The 25,976-nt window shown below is 47.2% G+C and overlaps 1 protein-coding gene across 1 annotated transcript in view; it reads right to left on the bottom strand.

The window, feature by feature from the left end:
* The window catches only part of LOC138285943 (zinc finger protein Xfin-like), a 664,541-nt gene that overhangs the window by 327,090 nt on the left and 311,475 nt on the right, over window positions 1-25,976 (bottom strand). Inside the window, exon 11 of the mRNA XM_069226463.1 lies at window positions 2,685-2,959. Within this exon, the coding sequence (XP_069082564.1) occupies window positions 2,685-2,959 (275 nt within the window). The remainder of the gene's footprint in view (window positions 1-2,684; window positions 2,960-25,976) is intronic.

Here is a 25,976-nt window from a genome sequence, read left to right as displayed (position 1 = left end):
AATACTGTCCAAAATATTCTCCAACATTTCGTCCTATGTAGTCCCTTGTCGTATTTCATTTTCTAACGGATACATTTTATTTGTAGTCATTCTAAATTCCCTGTCTCCCTCTTTTAACGTTGCTATATTCTTTCAGTTTCAAGGCTGACTGTTTTTTTATTTTTTTTATTTTTCATATTCCTGGCCTCTCTCATAGCCCTTTTTCTAGCCTCTTTTTCCCAGGTCTAATAACTGTCCCACATTGTCTGTCTAACATTTTCCTTAAATAATGTCTGTTGAAAAAATTTAATTTGTCATCGTCAAAGGATCCATTTAATGGCCACTGTCTGTCTCCCCCTTTTTTGTATTCTTGTGCCAAACTGGGCCCCAGAGGGTCGGGCCCGCACCATATTTTTCCATTACTATCCAGGCTGGACTACCCTTGGCTGGCACGGGTATAGACTCGTCCAGACGAGGGGTCCAGAAACAACAACAACATTCAGAAATGCATTTCTTGAACTTATTCATGGTGGTCCTAATTGCGGAGTTCACCTCTGAAAACGTCACAAACAAGTACCAAGATCAAATACCAAGATGAATATAGCGTCAATACCAAGATACAAATTTACAAGTGACATAGAACAGTCTCACCAAATATGTCAGGTCCATATCCTCATATTCTTGAGGTCAAATGTCTCCTCAGCCTCCTACTGGGTCTCAGTGGGAGAAATTCTTTACAGGGGATGGAAGTTGGGGACATTAGATGGCAGCTGCAAGAAACTTGACTTTTAGCAGGGGCCCCCACGATCCGCGGTCTCCGGTCTCCTTCCTCTGTCACAGCCTTTTAGTCTGTCGAATTTCTCTCCATAATTCCCCGTACAGGCCACCAAGTATGTGAAATACATTTACGAGTCTCTTCTTGTAAGAGGCTGAATTTGTACAAGATTGAATACAAGGAATCGGATTATGCTTCAAGATAGCATTTTATTAACTGCAGTGGGTCACCTCCAAAGAGTGTCAAAAAGGACACACTCTGGCCAAAGCAACTGACCTTTCCCTCAGCCTTTGATGTCTTTTATTGCAAACCCCCCCACACACTTTACCACACTATACATGAGTCACAATCTCCAGACGCCTTCAAACAAACATTTCCTGTAGCACCTTTAAACCACAAGAACAGGATGTTCAAACACAGAGATATCATTTCTAGAACATAGGGAGGTTTAACACATCTACAAAGTTTCACATCTGCAACAAATGAAATTAAACAGGTGATGAAGGCATACAATATTGTTCGTAGTACAGAACAAATGGACAAAATGGAGCCCCAACTCCAAGTTAAGAAATCAATTTTTCACAGTACAGTGTGAAAGGTGAAGTGAGACAGGTGAAGTGTGACAGGTAGAGTGTGACAGGTAAAGTGTGACAGATGCAGTGTAACAGGTGAAGTACAACTGGTGAAGTGTGACCTGGGCACAGTTTGACAGGTGAAGGGTGACAGGTGAAGGGTGACATGTGGAGTGCGACATGTGGAGTGCGACAGGTGAAGTGCGACAGGTGAAGTTTGACAGGTGAAGTCTGACAGGTGGAGTGCGACAGGTGGAGTGCAACAGGTGAAGTGCAATAGGTAGAGTGCGACAGGTGAAGTGCAAAAGGTGAAGTGCGACAGGTGGAGTGCGACAGGTGGAGTGCGACAGGTGAAGTGCAATAGGTGGAGTGCGACAGGTGAAGTGCGACAAGTGAAGTCTGACAGGTGGAGTGCTACAGGTGAAGTGCGACAGGTGAAGTGCGACAGGTGGAGTACGACAGGTGAAGTCTGACAGGTGGAGTGCGACAGGTGAAGTGCGACAGGTGAAGTGCGACAGGTGAAGTGCAATAGGTAGAGTGCGACAGGTGAAGTGCGAAAGGTGAAGTGCGACAAGTGAAGTCTGACAGGTGGAGTGCAACAGGTGAAGTGCAATAGGTAGAGTGCGACAGGTGAAGTGCGAAAGGTGAAGTGCGACAAGTGAAGTCTGACAGGTGGAGTGTGACAGGTGAAGTGCGATAGGTGAAGTGCGACAGGTGGAGTGCGACAGGTGGAGTGCGACAGGTGAAGTGCGACAGGTAAAGTGCGACAGGTGGAGTGCGACATGTGGAGTGCGACAGGTGAAGTGCGACAGGTGAAGTGCGACAGGTGAAGTGCGACAGGTGAAGTCTGACAGGTAGAGTGCGACAGGTGGAGTGCAACAGGTGAAGTGCAATAGGTAGAGTGCGAAAGGTGAAGTGCGACAAGTGAAGTCTGACAGGTGGAGTGTGCCAGGTGGAGTGTGACAGGTGAAGTGCGATAGGTGAAGTGCGACAGGTGGAGTGCGACAGGTGAAGTGCGATAGGTGAAGTGCGACAGGTAAAGTGCGACAGGTGGAGTGCGACAGGTGGAGTGCGACTGGTGGAGTGCGACAGGTGGAGTGCAACAGGTGAAGTCTGGCAGGTGGAGTGTGACAGGTGAAGTGCGACAGGTGAAGTGCGACAGGTGAAGTGTGACAGGTGGAGTGCGACAGGTGAAGTCTGACAGGTTACTTGCAATAGGTGGAGTGCGACAGGTGGAGTGCGACAGGTGAAGTGCAACAGGTGAAGTGCGACAGGTGAAGTCTGACAGGTGGAGTGCGCCAGGTGAAGTCTGACAGGTAAAGTCTGACAGGTAAGTACCACAGCAGGACATGCCTCACCTGCTCAGCTCTTGGCAGGTTCATGGCTCTCTGATGCCCCTGGCTGACCCCAGGGCTCTGGCCCGGTGCAGGGTGTGGGCTCCTTGGGATGGGACTTGTGCTGAGCGAAGACGACAGGCCCACAGCTTCTGCAGAGGGTAGTGCCTGACTTACAGCCTCACTGCGCGTGCGCTGAGCTGGAGACACACTAGAGATGTGCGAGCCTGCCTGCACTGAGCTGGAGACACTGATCATAAGGCACAGATCACAAGAGTGCATGCACTGAGATGGAGACACTGATCATAAGGCACAGCTCACAAGAGTGCATGCACTGAGCTGGAGACACTGATCATAAGGGTTCATGCACTGAGCTGGGGGCAAGGATCACAAGACACTGGTCACAAGACAGATCACAAGAGTGCATGCACTGAGCTGGAGACACTGATCATAAGGCGCAGATCACAAGAGTGCATGCACTGAGCTGGAGACACTGATCATAAGGGTGCATGCACTGAGCTGGGGTCACCGATCACAAGACACTGGTCACAAGACAGATCACAAGAGTGCATGCACTGAGCTGGAGACACTAATCACAAGGCGCAGATCACAAGAGTGCATTGTCCGAGATAGAGACTGTCAAGAGATGTGCGAGACTGCGTGCACGGAGCTAGAGACAGTGATCACAGAGTGCGTGAACTGAGCTGGAGACACTGATCATAAGAAACAGATCACAGAAGTGCATGGACTGAGCTAGGTGCACGGATCACAAGACACTGGTCACAAGACAGATCACAAGAGTGCATGCACTGAGCTGGAGACACTGATCACAAGAGTTCATGCACTGAGCTAGGGGCACGGATCACAAGACACTGATCATAAGTTGCAGATCACAAGAGTGCATGCACTAAGCTGGAGAGACTGATCACAAGAGTTCATGCACTGAGCTAGGGGCACAGATCACAAGACACTGGTCACAGGAGAAAGATCACAAAAGTGCATTCACTGAGCTGGGGACACAGATCACAAAAGTGCATGCACTGAGCTAGGGGCACGGATCACCAGCTAGAACTAGAGAAACTGATCACAAGACAGATCACAAAAGTGCATGGACTGAACTGGGGACACGGATCATAAGAGTGCATGCTCTGAGTTTGAGACACTGATCATAAGAGTACATGCTCTGAGTTAGAGACACTGATCATAAGAGTGCATGCTCTGAACTAGAGACACTGATCTCAAGACTGATTACAGAGTGCAAGGTCCGAGATAGAGACACTGATCATAACACAGATTACAGAGTACAAACTCCGAGATAGAGACACTGATCACAAGACTGATTACAGTGTGCAAGGTCCGAGATAGAGAAACTGATCACAAGACAGATCACAAGAGTGCATTGACTGAACTGGGGACACGGATCATAAGAGTGCATGCTCTGAGTTTGAGACACTGATCATAAGAGTGCATGCTCTGAACTAGAGACACTGATCTCAAGACTGATTACAGAGTGCAAGGTCCGAGATAGAGACACTGATCATAACACAGATTACAGAGTGCAAACTCCGAGATAGAGACACTGATCACAAGACTGATTACAGTGTGTAAGGTCCGAGATAGAGAAACTGATCACAAGACTGATTACAGAGTGCAAACTCCGAGACAGAGACACTGATCACAAGACAGATTACAGAGTGCATGCTCCGAGATAGATGGACTGGTCACAAGAGTAAATGCCCTGTGTTAGACTTTTCTTCCTTGACGTGGTCACCCTTAACATTTTGCCTCTGTTCCCCAGGTTGTTGATGTGTGCTGGACTCTGATTGTATTGTTTTTGTTACTCTGGGCACTTTACCACTGCTAACCAGTGCTAAAGTGCAAGTGCTCCTGTTTAAAATGTGTACGTAATTGATTCTCCATGATTGGCATATTTGTTTTACTGTTAAGGCCCTAGTAAATTGCACTAGAGGTGCCAGGGCCTGTAAATCAAATGTTACTAGTGGGCCTGCAGCACTGGTTGTGCCACCCACACAAGTAACCCTGTAATCATGTCTCAGACCTGCCACTGCAGTGTCTGTGTGTGTATTTTTACTCTGTAAATTCGACTTGGCAAGTGCACCCACTTGCCAGGCCTAAACCTTACCTTTTCTTACATGTAAGGCACCCCTAAGGTAGGCCCTAGGTAGCCCCAAGGGCAGGGTGCAGTGTATGGTTAAGGTAGGACATATAGTAATGTGGTTTATATGTCCTGACAGTGAAATATTGTTCAATTCGTTTTTCACTGTTGCAAGGACTGTCTCTCTCATAGGATAATATGGGGGCTACCTTTAAATATGATTAAAGCGTAGATTCCCCTAGAGAGTAGATGGACATGTGGAGTTTGGGGTCCCTGAACTCACAATTTAAAAATACATCTTTTAGTAAAGTTGATTTTGAGATTGTGCGTTTGAAAATGCCACTTTTAGAAAGTGAGCATTTTCTTGCTTAAACCATTTTGTGACTCTGCCTTGTTTGTGGAGTCCCTGTCTGGGTCAGTTTGACAGTTGGGTTGTTTTTCACCTCGCACTAGACAGTGACACAAAGGGGGCTGGGGTGTAACCTGCATTTCCTGATTAGCCATCTCTGCTAGGAGGGAGGGGCGGAGTGGTCACTCTCATCTGAAAGGACTGTGCCTGCCTCTGACAATGCCGGCTCCGACCCCCTGGTGTGTGTCTGAGGCCTTGCCTGGGCAAGGCAGGATTTCACAAGTAGGTGTGAGTCCCCTTTGAAGAAAGGTGACTTCAAAGACTAAAATGGGTATAAGAAGGGCACCCAAATCTACAGACTTTAGAAACACTTCTGGAACCAAGAGGAACCTCTGCCTGCAGAAGAGCTGATAGCTGAGGAAGAAGAGCTGCCCTGCCTGTGACTGTGCTTTGTGGAGCTTTCCTGCAGTGCTGCTTCTGCCAGATTAAGAGGGCAAAGATTGGACTTTGTGTGCCTTCCATCTTGTGAAGAAATCTCCAAGGGCTTGATTTAGAACTTGCCTCCTGTTGTTTGAAGTCTCAGGGACAGCAAAGACTTCTCTCTGCCAGCACCTGGAGACTTTGGAGAGACTCCTGCTCTGAGAAGTGGTGCCCTATCCAGTCCCCGGGCCCTTGGAAGGAAAGCTGGTGGAAATCCAAGAAAATCGACTTCGGACGGCTTCGGACCGACGCCGCTGCTGAATCCGGTAACGCCGCCTGCACCCGACGCCGTAACCTTCGCTGGAACGCGACGCTCTTCGCAGGCCCGACGCCGCCGCAGCCCCATTCAAGTCCGCGACTCCGTGGAAGTTGCCGCACCACGTCGTGACCGACGCCGCTCGAAGTGCATGGACTCAATGTTTCGCACAGACGCCGCGATACCCGACTTCGCGCATCGGCTTGTTTTCACTCTTCACCAAAGGTACTGTACTTGGGGGTCTACACGACTCCGTGTCCGGCGCCGCTGGTGTTGGCTTGTTGGGAACGGCTCCGTCACGACGCCGTGTTAACATCTCATCGAAGCATTTTTGTTTCTAAGCGCTATTTTGGAGTTTAATCTTTAAAAATTCATAACTTGACTTGTGTATGTCGGATCTTTGTTCGTTTTGGTCTTGTTTTGTTTAGATAAATATTTCCTATTTTTCTAAACTGGTGTTGTGTCATTTTGTAGTGTTTTCATTAAGTTACTGTGTGTGTTGGTACAAATACTTTACACCTAGCGCTCTGAAGTTAAGCCTACTGCTCTGCCAAGCTACCAAGGGGGTAAACAGGGGTTAGCTGAGGGTGATTCTCTTTTACCCTGCCTAGAGTGAGGGTCCTTGCTTGAACAGGGGGTAACCTGACTGTCAACCAAAGACCCCATTTCTAACACCCTGAGTTAGAGATACTGATCACAAGACACAGATCATAAGGGTGTACGCACAGAGCTAGAGATAGTGATCACAAGAGTGCATGCCCTGAGCTAGGACACGGTCACAAAACAGATTACACCAGAGTATGCTCTTAGCTAGAGATACAGATCACAAGACACAGGTTACAAGAGTGCATGCACTGAGCTAGGGACACTGGTCACAAGGCGCAGATCACAAGAAAGCATGCACTGAGATAGAGACACTGATCACAGGAGTGAATTCTTTGAGCTAGAGCTACAGATCACAAGACACAGGTTTCAAGAGTGCATGCACTGAGCTAGGGGCACGGATCACAAGACACTGGTCACAAGAGTGCATGCACTGAGCTAGAGACACTGATCACAAGAGTTCATGCACTGAGCTAGGGGCACGGATCACAAGACACTGGTCACATGAGTGCATGCACTGAGCTGGGGACACAGATCACAAGAGTTCATGCACTGAGCTAGGGGCACAGATCACAAGAGTGCATGCACTGAGCTAGAGACACTGATCACAAGAGTTCATGCACTGAGCTAGGGACACGGATCACAAGAATGCATGCACTGAGCTGGGGACACAGATCACAAAAGTGCATGCTCTGAGTTAGAGATAGTGATCACAACAGTGCATGCTCTGAGTTAGAGACACTAGTCACAAGGCGCAGATCACAAGAGTGCTTGCACTGAGCTGGAGACACTGATCATAACGCACAGATCCCAAGAGTACATACACTGAACTGGAGACACTGGTCACAAGACAGATCAGAAGAGTGCATGGTCCGAGCTAGAGACAGACAAAAGATGTGCGAGGCTGCATGCACGGAGCTAGAGACACTGATCATAAGGCACAGATCACAAGAGTGCATGCACTGAGCTAGGGACACTGATGATAAGAGAAGTGCAAGTGAGCATTCTCTGATACGGAGAGGCCACGATGCTTTCGCATGGTCGCGCTCCGAAATAAAAAACATTCTAGCATTTGCTTGAAGAGTTTTTCAATTCTATTAAGGACACAGAGGCCAGGATTATGTTTCTCTTTCTGTGCTTTAATTTCACAGCAGTCAATCGAGAGAAAGTGCAAAAGGCTGCATATCCTATGAGCATGTTAACATCACATGACCAGCCATAGAGCCCCGACCCTATATAACTGTAAGACACTCCAGCCACCTCCTTCTTTGCACAAGTCCAGTTAACAGATGAACAGTCTCCAAACCCTGCAAGACAGGATTGAACCAACAGTTCAATCTCCAACGGGAGCGCAGCTCAGAGACCTCAGATCTTCGACATCGACGCTCTCTCATCTCGACTGTCGACCGGAACGGACTCTGCGGCCTGAGAGTAGGGAGAACGTAGCTCCTCCGATTCCACCAAAGAGGAAGTACCATGTTCACTTGTCCTTCCCGAAGGAAAAGAGAATACCAAAGCAGTGAGCACTGGTCTAGAAAAACAGAATAAATATCAATAAATAGTCATCAGGAAGCGAAAAAAGAAACAAACATTCAAAAGATAACTTCAGCTTTTTTAGAAATACATCACAGATAATGATGAAGTATCCTTAAATGAATCATAAAACTAGTAATTAGACAATAATTGAATAAAGTTTAAACTGGGTGGGATAATCCTCGACTTAGTGTCCTAAATAGAAATGACATGAATCAAAGAACATTTTTCATTCTATGTCAGGACCAGAGGCTCGGATTACGCTTGTTTAACGCTGAGTCACTACAACTGAAGCAACATCCACAATAGGTTTAAGCTAAAATGATTTAAACGTGGAGTCTGACTTCGAGCAGCTGCCTTTAGAAGGTAATCTAGACGAGAACCCAAGGAGAAGGATATAGATGCCATGGCTCTTCTTGCATAATGGGTGTCAAACTTGGTGGTATCAATACCCGCTTCCCCTAAAAGCCAAAGCATCTGTCTGGCTCGAGTAGCTGACGTAGCAGGACGAAAGGGAATCTGCAATGCAATCAACAATTGTCTCCCTATATCAGTACGGAACTCTGCAGCACTCACCTCATACGCTTTCAGACACTGCATCACACACAATTTGGGATTACCCGGAAAGCTAGGATAGGAAACTGATCTAGAATTACACTTGGTACAACGGGTGATGGAAAAAGTTACTCCTTCAGGAGAAAAAACTCTACCCATCAAATCTAGGGCTCTTACTTCAGATACACGTTTACAAGAAACTAAACACAGAGCATGGAAAGTTTAGCTGACAGCTGTTTTCTGGAAAGATATTTGTATGCAGGTCAAGAATCTAAAAAATGTAATAGTATGTTCACATCCCATATAACAGATTATTTCAGTTGGGTAGTTTGGCCATACGGATGCTCCTCGAGAGCTCACACACAATGGGAAGCTCCCCAACAGGTTCACCATAGATGGGTAAACGCCCTGCTGATATGGCTGATTTATAATTGCTCATAGACCGTTCCTGAAGAAGCCAAATATGATAAGAAGTTCAAGATCAAACTACAATCTGCTGAATAGGGATCTGTATCCTGTTCATGGCACTAATCACACCAGCACTTCCAAGCGCAAGAATATTGTTTGTGAGTACTGGTGGACCAGGCCACTGAGATGAAATCATTAGACCCTTGCAAAAGTACCTGGGAGGCTTCATCTTTCCCAGAAATTCTCCAGACTGCTAAAGGGAGGTGTTCTGATAGGATGAGAGGATGGAGGAGACTCTTGTGATCCAGAAGGAGATTCCACAGGAACAGAATCAGGATCAGACAGACTCATTTCCAGGACAACCAGAAAGAGGAGTGCAGGAAAGTACCATCTTTCTTGGCATGTTACCCCCAATTTTACCTGTATGTCAGTATTGTTTCCCCGTCTCACTGGGATCCTGCTGGTCAGGACCCCAGTGCTCATAGTTCATGGCCTAATGTGTGTGTCTGTATAGTGCTTAACTGTGTCACTGAGGCTCTGCTAATCAGAACCTCAGTGCTTATGCTCTCTCTGCTTTTAAATTTGTCACTATAGGCTAGTATTTACCAATTTCAATTGGCACACTGGACCCCCCCTATACGTCCATAGTATATGGCACCTAGGTACCCAGGTACCCAGGGCATTGGGGTTCCAGGAGATCCCTATGGGCTGGAGCATTTCTTTTGCCACCCATAAGGAGCTCAGACAAACCTTTTCACAGGACTGCCATTGCAGCCTGCGTGAAATAACGCACACATTATTTCACAGGCATTTTCACTGCACTTAAGTAACTTATAAGTCACCTATATGTCTAACCTTCATTTAATGAAGGCTAGGTGCAAAGTTACTAAGTGTGAGGGCACCCTTGCACTAGCAAAGGTGCCCCCACATAGTTCAGGGCCAATTCCCGGGACTTTGTGAGTGTGGGGACGCCAATACACATGTGCACTACATATAGGTCAATACCTATATGTAGCTTCACAATGATAACTCCGAATATGGCCATGTAAGATGTCTAAGATCATGGAATTGTCCCGCCATTCCAAATCTGGTATTGTGGAGCCAACTCCGTGCATCCTGGGGGCTCCACCAGGACCCCCAGTACTGCCAAACCAGCTCTCTGAGGCATGCACTGCTGCTACAGCTGCTGCCACCTCACAGACAGGGTTCTGCCCTCCTGGGGTATGAGCAGCTCAGTCCCAGGAAGGCAGAACAAAGCATTTCCTTTGGGAGCAGGGTGTTACACCCTCTCCCTTTGGATAGGTCCATGCCTGATAAGGTAGCCAATCCCCCTCTCAGGGCTATTTAGGGTCTCTCCTGTGGGTTCTTTTCAGATTCTACTTGCAAGTTTCCTTTGCCAGAACCAAGGCTCGTTGGAGGACTCCAGCGCCAAAACTCGCCTTCATCCAACTTCTCCCCGTGGGACATCCAGTGCATCATGCAGGAACCCGCTTACATCTTCCTACGGTGCATTTCTGCGGTCTTTGTAAAACCGGGGACTCTTCTTTTGCACCCTCTTCTGGGTTGGCAGGGGCTCCTGTCCTTCCTGGAACTTCTTTCGACTTCTGGACTTGGTCTCCTTCCTTTGCAGGTCCTCAGGTCCAGGGATCCACCATTTGTTGTTTGCAGTCTTGCTTGGTTCTTGCAATAACTCTAATCACGACTTGTAGTGTGTCCTAAGAAAACTTGCAGTACTTTACTCCTGCTTTTCTGGGCTCTGGGGTGGGGTAATGTACTTACCTTTACTGTATTCTTACTCTCCTAGTGATTCTGCACACTCTACACTTGTCTATGGGGGAATTTGTGATTCGCATTCCACTTTCTTAGTACATGGCTTGTGTTGCCCTTACACCTATTTTCTCCCATTGCATTCTATAGCATTTCCTATTGTTTGCACTATCCTATGTTGTCGCGTAGGCTCTCATTATCCTAATGAGACTACTGGATTTTGAGCGGCAAGATCGTTCACAGTGTGGAGGACTAAGTCTGACCCACGGTGAAGGACCCTTGTCACTCTAAATCCGGGTTTTGCTCCGGCTAACTAGCAGTGCCTCACCTCTCCCAAAGGGAAGAGACAATTGGGCAGCCGAGTGCACGACATGTTAGTACTTCTCATGAAAGTCGTGGTCACTCAGGTCACAACCGGTTCTCTCATACACAGTATGGTCTCATATATACATGACAAAGGCAGTTTAAGTTTTAAAGATTGGTTTAATAAAACAACTGCATTTTATATAGTAAGGCGTGAGCTGCAATAACCAGAACGAAACACAGTAGAATTAAAATAGTAACAATGAGAGTGAAGCACAAGAATAAGGCTATCATAGTGCAACTATATTAGGTTCTCTCTAAGTTATATTTCGAGCACAGCATGTGAAGCTCTAAGCCTGCCTTTCAGGTTCCCCCAGGAGGACATCAACCCTCACACCTGAGCAAAGGCCTGTAAGCTGCATCCGCATCTGCAACGGGGCAGTCAGCATCTAGTTGTAGGTTCCTGGCTGGAATCTCCCTCTGACCTGTACTAGGACTAGAAAGTGATTTTATAACTAACACGCATATGTTCTAAGAAGAGGTCCCTACGTAAGGATGTGTATTGTCTACGAACACTAGAGACTAAACTTCTACCACGTTTACCGGCAATGTACCAGACTGTAGCCTTGACTGAAGCACAGGGTGATCAAGAATGCATTGTTTGAGAACACAGTGCTGAACTAAGCTAAGCAGTGTGATAGAAATAAATAAAACAAGACCGTAAAACTGGTTATTGTAAAATAACAGTGCGAGGCTGATTAAAATGTATCTAGGGCAAAGTGCACAGAGGCCTAATATGTTAACCTAACGGGCATGAAGCTATATTAAAAATAGCTACACTACAATGTCTAATTACTTACCTTATTTTGGTGTCTAGTGTATATATTGCGTATAATACGTACCTCCAGAAGGAGTATTGCATCTAAGATATTTTTGGTACTGTGTCACCCAAATAAACTAACTTTATTTTTGGTAACACTAAGTATTGTCTTTACTTGTGTACAAGTACTGTGTAACTATAAGTGGTGTTGCATGAGCTTTGCATGTCTCCTAGTTCAGCCTAAGCTACTCTGCTATAGCTACCACTATCAGCCTAAGCTGATAGAAAACTACTACATTTCACTAAGAAGGGATACCTGGTGTAAGGTGTAAGTACACAAGGTACCCACTACAAACCAGGCCAGCCTCCTACAAGGAGACACAAGAATCAACTCCATGCTTTGGCGACAGGATTGCGCCAATACCATGGGAATCTTCATGAATGGGGGAAAGGTGTAACTCATGAAAGGTGACCAATCCTGCAGGAATGCATAGTAAGTAGCCAGTGCTTCCGGATCCAGACGGCAATTGAAAATGTTTGGAAGTTAACATTTGAGATATGAGGCAAATGGACCTATTGAACACGGGCCTCAATGCTTTGAAGGAGATGTAAGACTCTCAAGTGCAGTCTCCAATCGCTGGAATCCCAAAGATGTTGTGACTGCCAACCTGCCACTGTATTGTTCCGACCCGGAAGATATTCCACCACCACCGAGATTCGGTGTTCAAGGCAGAAGTGCCAGAAATCCTTGGCAATCTCTGCCAGAAGGCGTGACTTCGTCCCACTCAGCTTGTTCATATCTCACTGCAGAAATATTGTCCATTCGAAGAAGTATGCAACAATCTGTCTTTTCCAGGGGAGATGCTCCGAATCTTAAAGATGCCTGCCAGAAACTCCAAGCAATTGATATGAAGGTGTAGGAGGCTGGACTGGCTTGTAGTGAGTACCAAGGGGTACTTGCACCTTGCACCAGGCCCAGTTATCCCTTATTAGTGTATAGGGTGTCTAGCAGCTTAGGCTGATAGATAATGGTAGCTTAGCAGAGCAGCTTAGGCTGAACTAGGAGACGTGTGAAGCTACTACAGTACCACTTAGTGTCATATGCACAATATCATAAGAAAACACAATACACAGTTATACTAAAAATAAAGGTACTTTATTTTTATGACAATATGCCAAAGTATTTTAGAGTGTACCCTCAGTGAGAGGATAGGAAATATACACAAGATATATGTACACAATAGCAAAAATATGCAGTATAGTCTTAGAAAACAGTTCAAACAATGTATAGTTACAATAGGATGCAATGGGGAAACATAGGGATAGGGGCAACACAAACCATATACTCCAGAAGTGGAATGCGAACCACGAATGGACCCCAAACCTATGTGACCTTGTAGAGGGTCGCTGGGACTATTAGAAAATAGTGAGAGTTAGAAAAATAACCCTCCCCAAGACCCTGAAAAGTGAGTGCAAAGTGCACTAAAGTTCCCCTAAGGACAAAATAGTCGTGTTAGAGGGAAAATGCAAGGAAAACACAAATCAGCAATGCAACAACGATGGATTCCTGACTGAAGGTACCTGTGGAACAAGGGGACCAAGTCCAAAAGTCACAAGCAACTCGGAGATGGGCAGATGCCCAAGAAATGCCAGCGGTTGGTGCAAAGAAGCTCTTACTAGGCTGAAGAACTGTGAATACTGCAGGAACGACAAGGGCTAGAGACTTCCCCTTTGGAGGATGGATCCCCCGCGCCTTGGAGAGTCGTGCAGAAGTGTTTTCCCGCCGGATGGACGCCAACAAGCCTTGCTACACGCAAATCGTGCGTTTGGCGTTTTTGGATGCTGCTGGGGCCCAGGAGGGACCAGGAGGGACCAGGAGGTCGCAAATTGGACCTGCAGAGAGAGGGGACGTCGAGCAAGACAAAGAGCCCTCACTGAAGCAGGTAGCACCCGGAGAAGTGCCAGAAACAGGCACTACGAGGATGCGTGAAACGGTGCTCGCCGAAGTTGCACAAAGGAGTCCCACGTCGCCGGAGACCAACTTAGAAAGTCGTGCAATGCAGGTTAGAGTGCCGTGGACCCAGGCTTGGCTGTGCACGAAGGATTTCCGCCGGAAGTGCACAGGGGCCGGAGTAGCTTGCAAAGTCGCGGTTCCCAGCAATGCAGCCCAGCGAGGTGAGGCAAGGACTTACCTCCACCAAACTTGGGCTGAAGAGTCACTGGACTGTGGGGGTCACTTGGACGGTGTTGCTGGATTCGAGGGACCTCGCTCGTCGTGCTGAGAGGAGACCCAAGGGACCGGTAATACAGCTTTTTGGTGCCTGCGGTTGCAGGGGGAAGATTCCGTCGACCCACGGGAGATTTCTTCGGAGCTTCTGGTGCAGAGAGGAGGCAGACTACCCCCACAGCATGCACAAGCAGGAAAACAGTCGAGAAGGCGGCAGGATCAGCGTTACAGAGTTGCAGTAGTCGTCTTTGCTACTATGTTGCAGGTTTGCAGGCTTCCAGCGCGGTCAGCGGTCGATTCCTTATCAGAAGGTGAAGAGGGAGATGCAGAGGAACTCGGCTGAGCTCATGCATTCGTTATCTAAAGTTTCCCCAGAGACAGAGACCCGAAATAGCCAGAAAAGAGGGTTTGGCTACCTAGGAGAGAGGAAAGGCTACTAACACCTGAAGGAGCCTATCAGCAGGAGTCTCTGACGTCACCTGGTGGCACTGGCCACTCAGAGCAGTCCAGTGTGCCAGCAGCACCTCTGTTTCCAAGATGGCAGAGGTCTGGAGCACACTGGAGGAGCTCTGGACACCTCCCAGGGGAGGTGCAGGTCAGGGGAGTGGTCACTCCCCTTTCCTTTGTCCAGTTTCGCGCCAGAGCAGGGGCTAAGGGGTCCCTGAACCGGTGTAGACTGGCTTATGCAGAATTGGGCACATCTGTGCCCAACAAAGCATTTCCAGAGGCTGGGGGAGGCTACTCCTCCCCTGCCTTCACACCATTTTCCAAAGGGAGAGGGTGTCACACCCTCTCTCAGAGGAAGTTCTTTGTTCTGCCATCCTGGGACAGGCCTGGCTGGACCCCAGGAGGGCAGCTGCCTGTCTGAGGGGTTGGCAGCAGCAGCTGCAGAGAAACCCCAGGAAGGGCAGTCTGGCAGTACCAGGGTCTGTGCTACAGACCACTGGGATCATGGAATTGTACCAACAATGCCAGGATGGCATAGAGGGGACAATTCCATGATCATAGACATGTTACATGGCCATATTCGGAGTTACCATGGTGAAGCTACATATAGGTAGTGACCTATATGTAGTGCACGCGTGTAATGGTGTCCCCGCACTCACAAAGTTCAGTGAATTGGCTCTGAACAATGTGGGGGCACCTTGGCTAGTGCCAGGGTGCCCTCACACTAAGTAACTTTGCACCTAACCTTTACCAGGTAAAGGTTAGACATATAGGTGACTTATAAGTTACTTAAGTGCAGTGTAAAATGGCTGTGAAATAACGTGGACGTTATTTCACTCAGGCTGCAGTGGCAGGCCTGTGTAAGATTTGTCAGAGCTCCCTATGGGTGGCAAAAGAAATGCTGCAGCCCATAGGGATCTCCTGGAACCCCAATACCCTGGGTACCTCAGTACCATATACTAGGGAATTATAAGGGTGTTCCAGTAAGCCAATGTAAATTGGTAAAAATGGTCACTAGCCTGTCAGTGACAATTTGGAAAGAAATGAGAGAGCATAACCACTGAGGTTCTGATTAGCAGAGCCTCTGTGAGACAGTTAGGCACCACACAGGGAACATATACATGCACACCTATGAGCACTGGGGCCCTGTGTGACAGGGTCCCAGTGACACATACATATAGGCCACAAACCTATGAGCACTGGGGTCCTGACTAGCAGGATCCCAGTGACACATAACAACCATACTGAAAACATGGTGTTTTCACTATGAGCACTGAGGCCTGGCTATCAGGATCCCAGTGAGACAGTGAAAACAGTGACAAACACCCTGACATACACTCACAAACAGGCCAAAAGTGGGGGTAACAAGGCTAGAAAGAGGCTACCTTCTCACACAACCCCCCCCCAAACGAAGGACAATAAGGCTAACCTTGGCCAGTTGAGACTTTATTGTCTAAGTGGTGATAAGTAGAGAGTAGCTCTGCAATAGACTGGTTACTCCCTTTATCATCCACTATATGGTTACTTCCCTGTGGGGATGTAAACCACCCTGTTTGAAGTTTTTTAGCTAAGCAACAATGTGAAGATGTATTTTCAGAGTTTCTATCAGTAAGTTTTAGTTTAGAGCAGTGGGAATTGTCCACTGAACCTATTTGTAGTGATGGAAATGCCAGACAGGGATGCTGTCTCAGAAAAGCCATAGCTGGGCAAAAACTTTGTCCATATGGCTGGAAGAGAGAACAGGGATGCTGTTTCTCTTGGGTTGGAGCAGGGCAGGGATGCTGTCCTATCAGCTCCACACTAGGGCAGGGATGCTGTCCTAAGTGTTGTGAGGCAGTGCAGAGTTTCTGCACTAAAGTTTCTCTGGGAGGGTTGGAGGGATGCTCCATGTTAACTAAAATGGTGCTCTTTTTCTCACCAATGTTAGTTATCCCACAGAGAGGTACTTCCACCTCAGGGAGTCCAGCTTTGCCAGCTATTGATTCCCTTGGAACAGGTGCCACCCCAGGAGAGGTTTCTCCCACCACAGTAATAGTATCCTGAATGGTAGGGTGGTTAGGGGATACTGTGATACCCTTTTTACCTGTTGATGGAGAGGGATCCTGAGTTTTCAGGCCTTCTCTCCTTTGCTTTTTCATTTCACTTGAAATGAGAGGGAACAATTCCTCAGGGATGCCCAGCATGGCTGCATGGGCATAAAACTCTACATCAGCCCAACCTGAGGCCTCTAGGTCATTACCTAAGAGACAGTCTATAGGCAAGCTAGGTGATACCACCACCTGCTTAGGGCCAGTAACTCCACCCCAACTAAACTGAATTATAGCTAAGGGAAGAAACTTAGTGGAGTTATGGACATCAATAATCTTATACTGTTGTCCAATGATGTGTTGTTCAGGAGGCACTAGGTTTTCAGTCACCAAAGTGAAACTGGCACCTGTGTCCCTGTAGGCCAAGGCCTCAACACCATTTATTGAAACTGTCTGCCTGTACTTATCCATTGTAAGGGGACAAGCAGCCAGTGTGGCAAGGCCAATGCCACCAGGTGTGACAGAAACTGTCTTGGGACTGATTACATCAGTTTCCACTATGGACCCATAAGTGAACCCAACTACACCCTTTGCTTGACTGTTGCCAGCAGTCCCACCACTAGTACCACTACTGCTAGGGGCACTAGAGCTTGATGTATTAGTGGTGGTAGGCTCAGGGGGTTTACCTGGACAGGACTTATCCCCTGGCCTATGGCCTCTGTTTTTACACACAAAGCACCAAGGCTTTTTAATGTGTGCAGGTTGGGAAGAAGAGGAAGAATTTGTTTTATCCCCACCCTCTGAAGAGTGTTTAAGATTTGAAGTGGGATCTTTGGTTTTACCCTTATCCCCATGCTTATCTTGAGATTTTTCACCATCTTTCTTCTTATTGCCATCTTTGTCACCCCCTGTATGAACTTTTCTGTTCACCCTTGTTCTGACCCATTTGTCTGCCTTCTTTCCCAATTCTTGGGGAGAGGTCAGATCAGAGTCTACCAGGTACTGGTGCAACAAATCAGACACACAATTATTAAGTATATGCTCTCTCAGGATTGTGTTATACAGGCTTTCATAATCAGTAACTTTACTGCCATGTAACCACCCCTCCAAGGCCTTCACTGAATGGTCAATGAAATCAACCCAGTCTTGTGAAGACTCCTTTTTGGTCTCTCTGAACTTTATCCTGTACTGTTCAGTGGTTAAGCCATAACCATCCAGGAGTGCATTCTTAAGAACTTGGAAATTATTAGCATCATTTTCTTTCACAGTAAGGAGCCTATCCCTACCTTTTCCACTAAATGATAGCCATAGGATAGCAGCCCACTGCTTTTGAGGGACATCCTGTACAGCACAGGCCCTCTCAAGTGCAGCAAACCACTTGTTAATGTCATCCCCCTCCTTGTAAGGGGGAACTATCTTATGCAGATTCCTGGAATCATGCTCTTTTGCAGGATGACTATGGGGAATACTGCTGCTGCCACCATGGGTTTCTAAACCCAACTTCTGTCTTTCCCTCTCTATTTCTAAAGACTGTCTATCCAAATCCAGCTGTTGCTTCTTGAACTTCAGTCTGGTTTGTTCCACTCTCAATCTATTGAGCTCCCTTTCTAACAATCTGTCATCAGGGTGGGTGGGAGGGACATTTCTAGATACAGAGGTATGATGGGAATGAACAGAAGGAGACCTGTCCCTTACAGAGGGCACCCTAACAGCTTGGCTACCAGCATAATGTGAGAGCACATCATCAGTATGATGTGATTCAACCTCTGTACCAACTATGCTAGACTGTCTAGTAATGGGCAGGCTGAGAAGTTTCTTTCCTGAACCTTTTCCTGGGGGAGTCCCTGGATCAGATTGAGAACCATTAGCTACTTTTTCTACAGATTGGGCACTTATGGCCTTATCCTGTACTCTAAGCATATTAATTAACAGTTCTAAGGAAGGATTCTTCCCTACACTCAAACCTCTCTCTATGCAGAGACTCCTTGCTCCTTTCCAGCTAAGGTGATCATATGCAAGTTTGGACAGTTCAACATTTTTTCCTGTGCCAGACATTTTTTAGAGAGAGTTAAAGTGATAGAAAAAGAGAAAAAAGTTTTCAGAACTTTTTGGAAAGACAGAAAAAACTTTTTAAACTTTTAAGAACTTTTTTGAAAGTTTAGAAGTACTTTTCAGCACTTAGAAAAGAGTGAAAAGAGGAAATGCAAAACTTTTTGGCTATGTGTATATACACTGACCTTGTTTTGTATATTTTTCTCTTATGAAAAGTACAATGACAAGAGTGGTAAGTAGTCTCAAGCACTTATCCCACCACTGCACAACCAATGTAGGAGGCTGGACTGGCTTGTAGTGAGTACCAAGGGGTACTTGCACCTTGCACCAGGCCCAGTTATCCCTTATTAGTGTATAGGGTGTCTAGCAGCTTAGGCTGATAGATAATGGTAGCTTAGCAGAGCAGCTTAGGCTGAACTAGGAGACGTGTGAAGCTACTACAGTACCACTTAGTGTCATATGCACAATATCATAAGAAAACACAATACACAGTTATACTAAAAATAAAGGTACTTTATTTTTATGACAATATGCCAAAGTATCTTAGAGGGTACCCTCAGTGAGAGGATAGGAAATATACACAAGATATATATACACAATAGCAAAAATATGCAGTATAGTCTTAGAAAACAGTGCAAACAATGTATAGTTACAATAGGATGCAATGGGGAAACATAGGGATAGGGGCAACACAAACCATATACTCCAGAAGTGGAATGCGAACCACGAATGGACCCCAAACCTATGTGACCTTGTAGAGGGTCGCTGGGACTATTAGAAAATAGTGAGAGTTAGAAAAATAACCCTCCCCAAGACCCTGAAAAGTGAGTGCAAAGTGCACTAAAGTTCCCCTAAGGACAAAATAGTCGTGTTAGAGGGAAAATGCAAGGAAAACACAAATCAGCAATGCAACAACGATGGATTCCTGACTGAGGGTACCTGTGGAACAAGGGGACCAAGTCCAAAAGTCACAAGCAACTCGGAGATGGGCAGATGCCCAAGAAATGCCAGCGGTTGGTGCAAAGAAGCTCTTACTAGGCTGAAGAACTGTGAATACTGCAGGAACGACAAGGGCTAGAGACTTCCCCTTTGGAGGATGGATCCCCCGCGCCTTGGAGAGTCGTGCAGAAGTGTTTTCCCGCCGGATGGACGCCAACAAGCCTTGCTACACGCAAATCGTGCGTTTGGTGTTTTTGGACGCTGCTGGGGCCCAGGAGGGACCAGGAGGTCGCAAATTGGACCTGCAGAGAGAGGGGACGTCGAGCAAGACAAAGAGCCCTCACTGAAGCAGGTAGCACCCGGAGAAGTGCCAGAAACAGGCACTACGAGGATGCGTGAAACGGTGCTCGCCGAAGTTGCACAAAGGAGTCCCACGTCGCCGGAGACCAACTTAGAAAGTCGTGCAATGCAGGTTAGAGTGCCGTGGACCCAGGCTTGGCTGTGCACGAAGGATTTCCGCCGGAAGTGCACAGGGGCCGGAGTAGCTTGCAAAGTCGCGGTTCCCAGCAATGCAGCCCAGCGAGGTGAGGCAAGGACTTACCTCCACCAAACTTGGGCTGAAGAGTCACTGGACTGTGGGGGTCACTTGGACGGTGTTGCTGGATTCGAGGGACCTCGCTCGTCGTGCTGAGAGGAGACCCAAGGGACCGGTAATACAGCTTTTTGGTGCCTGCGGTTGCAGGGGGAAGATTCCGTCGACCCACGGGAGATTTCTTCGGAGCTTCTGGTGCAGAGAGGAGGCAGACTACCCCCACAGCATGCACAAGCAGGAAAACAGTCGAGAAGGCGGCAGGATCAGCGTTACAGAGTTGCAGTAGTCGTCTTTGCTACTATGTTGCAGGTTTGCAGGCTTCCAGCGCGGTCAGCGGTCGATTCCTTATCAGAAGGTGAAGAGGGAGATGCAGAGGAACTCGGCTGAGCTCATGCATTCGTTATCTAAAGTTTCCCCAGAGACAGAGACCCTAAATAGCCAGAAAAGAGGGTTTGGCTACCTAGGAGAGAGGAAAGGCTACTAACACCTGAAGGAGCCTATCAGCAGGAGTCTCTGACGTCACCTGGTGGCACTGGCCACTCAGAGCAGTCCAGTGTGCCAGCAGCACCTCTGTTTCCAAGATGGCAGAGGTCTGGAGCACACTGGAGGAGCTCTGGACACCTCCCAGGGGAGGTGCAGGTCAGGGGAGTGGTCACTCCCCTTTCCTTTGTCCAGTTTCGCGCCAGAGCAGGGGCTAAGGGGTCCCTGAACCGGTGTAGACTGGCTTATGCAGAATTGGGCACATCTGTGCCCAACAAAGCATTTCCAGAGGCTGGGGGAGGCTACTCCTCCCCTGCCTTCACACCATTTTCCAAAGGGAGAGGGTGTCACACCCTCTCTCAGAGGAAGTTCTTTGTTCTGCCATCCTGGGACAGGCCTGGCTGGACCCCAGGAGGGCAGCTGCCTGTCTGAGGGGTTGGCAGCAGCTGCAGAGAAACCCCAGGAAGGGCAGTCTGGCAGTACCAAGGTCTGTGCTACAGACCACTGGGATCATGGAATTGTACCAACAATGCCAGGATGGCATAGAGGGGACAATTCCATGATCATAGACATGTTACATGGCCATATTCGGAGTTACCATGGTGAAGCTACATCTAGGTAGTGACCTATATGTAGTGCACGCGTGTAATGGTGTCCCCGCACTCACAAAGTTCAGTGAATTGGCTCTGAACAATGTGGGGGCACCTTGGCTAGTGCCAGGGTGCCCTCACACTAAGTAACTTTGCACCTAACCTTTACCAGGTAAAGGTTAGACATATAGGTGACTTATAAGTTACTTAAGTGCAGTGTAAAATGGCTGTGAAATAACGTGGACGTTATTTCACTCAGGCTACAGTGGCAGGCCTGTGTAAGATTTGTCAGAGCTCCCTATTGGTGGCAAAAGAAATGCTGCAGCCCATAGGGATCTCCTGGAACCCCAATACCCTGGGTACCTCAGTACCATATACTAGGGAATTATAAGGGTGTTCCAGTAAGCCAATGTAAATTGGTAAAAATGGTCACTAGCCTGTCAGTGACAATTTGGAAAGAAATGAGAGAGCATAACCACTGAGGTTCTGATTAGCAGAGCCTCTGTGAGACAGTTAGGCACCACACAGGGAACATATACATGCACACCTATGAGCACTGGGGCCCTGTGTGACAGGGTCCCAGTGACACATACATATAGGCCACAAACCTATGAGCACTGGGGTCCTGACTAGCAGGATCCCAGTGACACATAACAACCATACTGAAAACATGGTGTTTTCACTATGAGCACTGAGGCCTGGCTATCAGGATCCCAGTGAGACAGTGAAAACAGTGACAAACACCCTGACATACACTCACAAACAGGCCAAAAGTGGGGGTAACAAGGCTAGAAAGAGTCTACCTTCTCACAGAAGGTCCAGTTCCTCCTTGGACCAGCGACCCTCCATGGAAAGGTGGCCGCAATGAGCTCCCCAACCCCACAAACTGGCGTTGGATTCAATCACAATCCCCGTGGCTGCACCATAAATTGCCCTGCAGTTCCAGGCTTCCATTTGTTCTAGCCAAAAGCAAATCTCCATTCTCGCCCCCTGAAAGGGAGAAATTTTGAGCCGCTGGAGGAGTCGATAGTGAAGGGGACCTGGAAAAATGTATTGAATAGATGAGGCAAACAGGCTTACCATGCAAGCTATCGACCTCAACAATACTGTTGATTTGGACATCAATCTAATTTCTTTCTTGATGTTGCAAACCTTCTGAGGGGGAAGTATTAACTGAGACAGAATGGAATCCTTTTGAAACTCTAAAAATTCTAAACATTCTATATGTTGTGAGGGAGTCAGAATCGACTTCTGGGAGTTGATACTGAAGCCCAGGTCCTGGAGAAGAGAAATGTTCCATTCCAGGTGGGTAAGAATCAATAGGGGACATTCAATCAATCAATATTTGTAAAGCGCGGCTAGTCACCTGCTAGGGTCTCAAGTGGTCGTCGATGGATGAGGGTATCAGAGGGGCTCAAGAGAAGAGTCAGATTTTGAGGTCTTTTCTGAATTGCGATAGAGTGGGAGATCTTCTGAGGTGGATGGAAAGGGAGTTCCAGGTCTTGGCAGTGTGGTGGGAGAAGGACCTTCCTTCAGCTGTCGCCTTCTGGATGCATGGGACGGCGGAGAGGGTGAGGTTGGCGGAGTGGAGCTGCCTGGTGGGTGTGTAGAAGTGGAGTCTGTGGTTGAGCTATTCTGGTCCGGCGTTGTGGAGGGCTTCGTATGTGTGCATGAGAAGTTTGAATGTGATTCTCTTGTCTATCGGGAGCCAGTGCAGGTCTCTCAGTAAGGCAGAGGTGTGGCTGTGTTTGGGGGCATCCTTGATCAGACGGGCGGAGGCGTTCTGGATACGTTGCAGTCTTTTCTGTACCTTGGTGGTGATTCCGGCATAGAGTGTGTTGCCCTAGTCCAAGCGGCTGCTGATGGGGGCCAGGGTGACTGTTCTTTTGGATTCGGTTGGGAGCCACCATGCGCCATGATAATGATGTTATCTAGGGATAATATCAGACAAACACCTCTTGCCCGAAGGGACTCCGCTATTGGGCGCATCACTTTCATGAAACACCATGGGGCTGAAGATAGGCCACAGAGGAGTACCTTGTACTCATAGCACTGCCCCAGCCAAAGAAACCAGAGAAATCACTGGTGAGGTGGAAAGATAGGATGATCAAGATGGCATCTTTTATATTTATTCAGACCATTCATCCTCCCTCCCCTAATATGTCTCTCAACAAATGGACGCCCTCCATTTTGAAGTGTCAATATATGACCCAACAATTGAATTCCCTCAGATTCAAAACCAAACGGGATCCGCCACCCTTCTTTTCTACCAGGAAAATGCAACTGAGGAAACGTTTTGGGTGGGGGAGGGGAGGGACTCCTCTATGGCCACCTTGAGAAGATCTCTCACTTCTCAGGAGATGAACTCCTGATCTTGTAGAGAAAAATACATTGTGGGAGGGGAAACATGTAGAACTGGGGAGTCGTAAAACTCCAACTTGCAACCCTGTATTGCCTCCAACACCCAGGAATCCTGAGTCAACTTCTGCCAGTTGTGCAGAAACAACCTGGTTCTGCTCCCCAAAACCACCAGTGACATGGAGATTAAGCTCACATGTAGAACCGGATGCTGGGAATGAAGCTTAAGCGCCTTTAGATCTTCCTTTCAGGAATCAGTTCCACCTAGCTTGGGAGCACAAAGTGTAAAAGGTGGAAGAAGAGGGGAGATCATAGTATCCTCCCCTATTTTGCTGGTAGAAACCTCTTTGAGGACCTTGTTAGAAATTCAGGCAGATGGCTCATCCTCTGAAGCATCTGGTCCTGCCAAAAAGTGCTTGGAGGACCTTTTCGATGCTTGCAGCAAATTTTTAGAGTTTTTGTGGAAAGGGTTTCAAAGAACAAGCCCTGTGCCAGGGGCCCCGATTCTGATGTAGCAAGATCAGTTAGCTTTGGATCCATTTTAATGAGAATAGAGCGACATTGCTCGCTCAAGATAGCACAGTTTCCATTCGCTAAAAAGCAAATGGCCCTTTGGGCCCAGCCAACTAAGACATCTGGATCAATGGGGGCACCAGATTCTTTGGCCCAACTCTAAGATTTTAGTCAACAGACCACAGACATTCAGCAACTTGTCCTGGCATCCTTGCCAGCCATGATCAATGCCCCCTTCGGGTCTTTATAGAATTTTTTTAAATATATCACCAGAGCGGGGTCTATCTCCGTAGTCTCTGTGACCTTGCTAGGAAGGTCTGTTCTGGGTCATTTGGATCTTAGCCAAGATCTGACAATCTTCTCAAAACCAGGTCGAATGTGGGTTTGTATGTAGTTCGCTACTTCATTAGGCGGGGTCTACAAGGTAGACTTTTGGAAAGATAATATGTTCTGGGTCAAAAGTGAAGACCTTGGGAGGTTGTTGGGCCACTTGTGAGTGGTGTGTCTTCTTTTTGCGCTTGGTAGGGTGGAAATCGTTCCCATTATTTGAATTCTGAGAAGAGGATGAATCTGTGTTATCCAGAGGGCCTATTTTCGGGTTGTTGGATGGGACGCTATAATTGTGGTCTTTAGCCAGCGACCTTGTCAATTTCTCAAAGTTAGCTACTTGAGGGTTCCTGTCGACTTAGGTAGCAGGGGACGCCTGAGAGGCCGAGGGTTCATTGTCGCTGAGGGCCATATTGGGAGGGATCCAGCCTTGCTGCTCAGCAAACCTATATAAATGCTGTTTTATGGGTTGAATGGCATTATCCAGAGCTAAATTCACAGAGGTACGCACTCTGGTGTCCAGCACATAGATTAAGTCCTGCTTAAAAGACCCTGCAGGGTCATCATAATAGTAACTTTACCTAGTTTCTTCTGCATATTCAGCCATGATTATTGGTAAACGGCCCAGGAATTTAGGATGAGCAACAAGTGGGAGAGGGGTGCTGAATTCACAGCATAGGGATTTCTACCCTTGTATTGGGGAGGAAAGGTTATATATATATATATATATATATATATATATATATATATATATATATATATACACATATATATATTACTTAGTGTCGGTTGCCACTAGGTAGTTATAGTTAGGACCATGTTTCCATAGGAAAAGCACTTTTTGACTTGCCTGTATCTTTGGCACTGTTTGATGAATCTTAACAACATTTTCCAAAAAGGTGTCACAGTGGTTTTTGTTGCACATGGAAAGTTTCGGGGTGATCCGTCAAGTGGGGGCCGAGAAAAAGGGGGCTGAAAAAAGGTTGTATTTGCCATGTAAATTTCCATAGGATTTTTTAGACAAGACTACAGGCTGAACCACTGGACAGAATTACACCAAATTTGGCAGAATGCTAGCTGTCGGTACGCAGATCACACTTTTGGTTATTTAGAGTAAATACATTCAGTAGTTTTTGAGAAATGTAGGAAAATTCAAATTTGTATATCTCTGGCCACTATGTATTTGCGAATAAAGACAAGCTTGTGCAGGGAAAGGCACAGCTTTGATTGGCTGCCAATTCTTCAAAGCAGGAAGTGTTGGCAGCCATACAAAAACAAAAAATAAGAGGGGCCAGGGTAGGGACACCCTTACCCCTTAGCACCCAGAGCAAAAAAACACTATTTTAAATTATTTTTTTTGCAGCAAGTTCATGAGATTTGCAAATTTGCGGTAAAAAAATGAAAAAACAGTGAGGCCCCTGTGCTTGTTTTTTCTATAGGCCCCGGGTGGGCCAGGTCCCGAGGGCATAAAGAATTTAGTGTGGGCGGGCCTCCCGGCCCCCACCACAGCTCAGAGGACCACCATCTCTCCGGAGCTTCTATTCATTTTATATATGGGGGGCCAGTGGCCCCCC

The sequence above is a fragment of the Pleurodeles waltl genome, chromosome 3_1 (genome assembly GCF_031143425.1).
Source record: "Pleurodeles waltl isolate 20211129_DDA chromosome 3_1, aPleWal1.hap1.20221129, whole genome shotgun sequence".
NCBI classification, from domain to species: domain Eukaryota; kingdom Metazoa; phylum Chordata; class Amphibia; order Caudata; family Salamandridae; genus Pleurodeles; species Pleurodeles waltl.
The sequence above is the reverse complement of the archived record's forward strand: the minus strand, read 5'-3'. Positions and strand labels throughout refer to the sequence as shown.